The sequence below is a fragment of the Mandrillus leucophaeus genome, unplaced genomic scaffold (assembly GCF_000951045.1).
Source record: "Mandrillus leucophaeus isolate KB7577 unplaced genomic scaffold, Mleu.le_1.0 Scaffold81, whole genome shotgun sequence".
Taxonomy (NCBI): Eukaryota; Metazoa; Chordata; class Mammalia; order Primates; family Cercopithecidae; genus Mandrillus; species Mandrillus leucophaeus.
Window position 1 is genome coordinate 3679130 of NW_012108808.1, and position 2747 is coordinate 3681876.

Genomic DNA, 2747 nt, shown 5'->3' on the forward strand with positions numbered 1-2747 from the left:
TATTATTTTATATATAAATATAGTAATTTATAAATACATCTGTATGCATATTTACTCCCAAAATTTCAATATAGTAATTGTCAAATATACTAATGTATCAAAATAATAACATCATGGAATTCGAACTCTAAGAACTTTGAAAATTCTCCTATTGATTACTTAATAATAAGAAATAAGCTTATTTCAGTTATTTTCCTTCTTTATTGACCATCTCCATTGTTTTCTTATTAAAGGCTACCATATTAATAGCATTTGTCAATATGTCTCAGCAACAGGGGCATAATTTTGGCCTAATTCCATGCATTTCTGGCCTTCATTACCTTGAGGTCAATATATTATGCGGTGGTCAAGGACATAGGGGCTCGAGTCAGATTGTGTCTTTTCAAATCCATGTTCTACTATTCATTTGGTGTGTTTGGTGAGCAGATTACTTATTCTAGTATCTATTTCATCATCTGTAAAACACAGACAATACTCACACCTACCTTATAAGATTGGTTTTAAGGTTAAATAAAAATTATTCATGAGAAATACCAAGCACAATTTTATAACAATAAGTGTTTGATAAATGACTGTATTTGTATTATTATTATTTACTTAATATTATTAATTGTTATACCTATCTGTTAAACCTCTGATAATTTTCTAGAGGAGGAGGAGAAAAAACTGAGTCAAGTAACTTAGAACATTTTGAAAATTTCTAGAAGAAATTGTCTTTTGGATATGAATTACCTTCTGAAAAAAACTCTGGTGTCTGTACATGCTTGGAAGAAGGTACGCATAAAGGCGAAGAACATCAGATTCTTGCCCTGAGGAAAGTACAACATTGACCTTCCTTGCCCAAGAATGAATGATTAAAAAGTTGAAAAGGTGTGTTTGTAGATCGTTCAGGCCTTCATCTGCAACTATCAGGAAATATGGGTAACTCTCCTCCAAGAAACTTCCCCACTCTTCTGATAAGCATCTCGAAAATGTTGTTCGAACATCAATGGTGGTATTCTTCTGAAGATGAAGAATTAAAGCAGTTCTCAAAGAAAGAAGTTCAGGGAAGTTGAAATAGGCATACTCAGCATCCTGTGGAGGAGGAGGTGAAGTACATTTTATTTCAAAATTATCATTTAATCATTTAGTTGGCTAATACATCACTAAAGGCATGGAAGGAATAAAATCCAACAGTTTTGTTCTGTCTGATGGTTGTGGAATAGACCCTTAAACTCTGACTACCATCTTACAGATATTTACCGAAAAAAATCGCAGCTTGGATTTAAATGCATGTGTCTCCTTTAAGCAGACACTTAATACTCGGAGCTTATCACGCTTACCCTTCCCGCTTTCTAATTCTTTTCCTCTCTAATTTCATTTAGAAAGAAAAAGAATAGAAAGCAAGTGGTAGATATAAATCATCTGTATCAGGAAGCTGAGGTGAACCACTGTGTTCTAGAGGATTGCTCCAGATTACTGCAACCCTCCTTAAGCAACAGAGATTGTCTCGGCATAACAAAATTAGGGCAGCCAACTAGATTGTAAACATTAGATTAGAAAACTAGCTCTTTATTCAAAACATGGCTGGCGAGCATTGAGCCATGTTCAGAAATGTAACAATTGAGACTGCAAAATGACTGAAAAGACCCATACCAAAGCTCTTTACCTTTAGATATAGGATTAGGAAGGGTGGTAGTGGTTATACATATCTTTATTTGAAATTGTTAAAAACTATATTAATTATATTCATAATAAAAGAGCAAACCAAAAATAGTCTTATTTTGGAAATACCTAAAGCAAACCATAATAAAACATTGATTATTATTGTTAGAGACTGGGTCTCATTCTGTCACCCAGGCTGGAGTGCAGTGGTGTGATCATGGCTCACTGTAGTGTCGAACTTCTGGGCTCAAGTAATCCTCCCACCTCAGCCTCCCAAAGTGCTGGGATCACAGGCATGCACCACTGTGCCTGGCCAACAAAGCATTATTAATGACTGTCCCTAGACTCAGATATATTTTCCTCTGGGCTCCTGTAAATTGCCTGCTGAGTTTTGAAAACAGAAGTTGTTCTCAGAGCAGGAGAACTAGAATCCAGAGTTCAACTGGGCCGCTATCGAGGAGCTTTCTCATCCTCTCTCATGATCCCATGTGTCCTTACAATAAAGTTCTCTTCATTCAAATAAAATGTAATCTCAAATGTGGTGACTTCTGAATGCTGAGATTGTGGGTCATGTTTTCTCTTCTTTTCTTTCAATTTTCTGAACTTCTACAGATATAATTTACTTTGCAATAAGAAAAAATATATAAAATAATTTAGGAAATTTTAGTTTTAATTCTCATATTATAAAAAAGAACTCAACTGTCATGTTACCTCAAAGAAAACTATGGTGAATTGTCCTCCTTTGCTAATAAGATCCACAAGATAGCGTTCAACCAGATAGAAGAAATGGAGGTTCTGCCCAGGCTTAAATGATATCTCACAGATACATGTGATAAGTAATGAATCCCCATCAATCAAAAAAAATTCAGATTCAACAAAATCGTTGAATAAACTGGAATATCTAAAATGAAAAACAGTTAAAACAAAAATCACAGACACATTAAATCATGTTCCAAAAAGGCAGCGTTCTTATTAGCTCATTAGCATTATCATCAACAGCTAAATTTGCTGAATTGTCTCATGGCAGTGTCTACACTAAGGCTTTTCAAATACATCTACATTCACAACTATCCTTCACAGGAAGAAAGCAGGATTATCCACAT

The 2747-nt window shown here is 34.5% G+C and overlaps 1 protein-coding gene across 1 annotated transcript in view; it reads right to left on the minus strand.

Moving 5' to 3' along the window:
- The window catches only part of DDX60 (DEAD (Asp-Glu-Ala-Asp) box polypeptide 60), a 102354-nt gene extending 99817 nt beyond the window's left edge, over nucleotides 1-2537 (minus strand). Inside the window, exons 1-2 of the mRNA XM_011967791.1 lie at nucleotides 2356-2537; nucleotides 747-1074 (exon numbers count right to left, since the gene is read on the minus strand). Of these exons, the coding sequence (XP_011823181.1) occupies nucleotides 747-762 (16 nt within the window). The 5' untranslated portion in view covers nucleotides 763-1074; nucleotides 2356-2537. The remainder of the gene's footprint in view (nucleotides 1-746; nucleotides 1075-2355) is intronic.
- Between the last annotated feature and the right edge of the window lie 210 nt (nucleotides 2538-2747).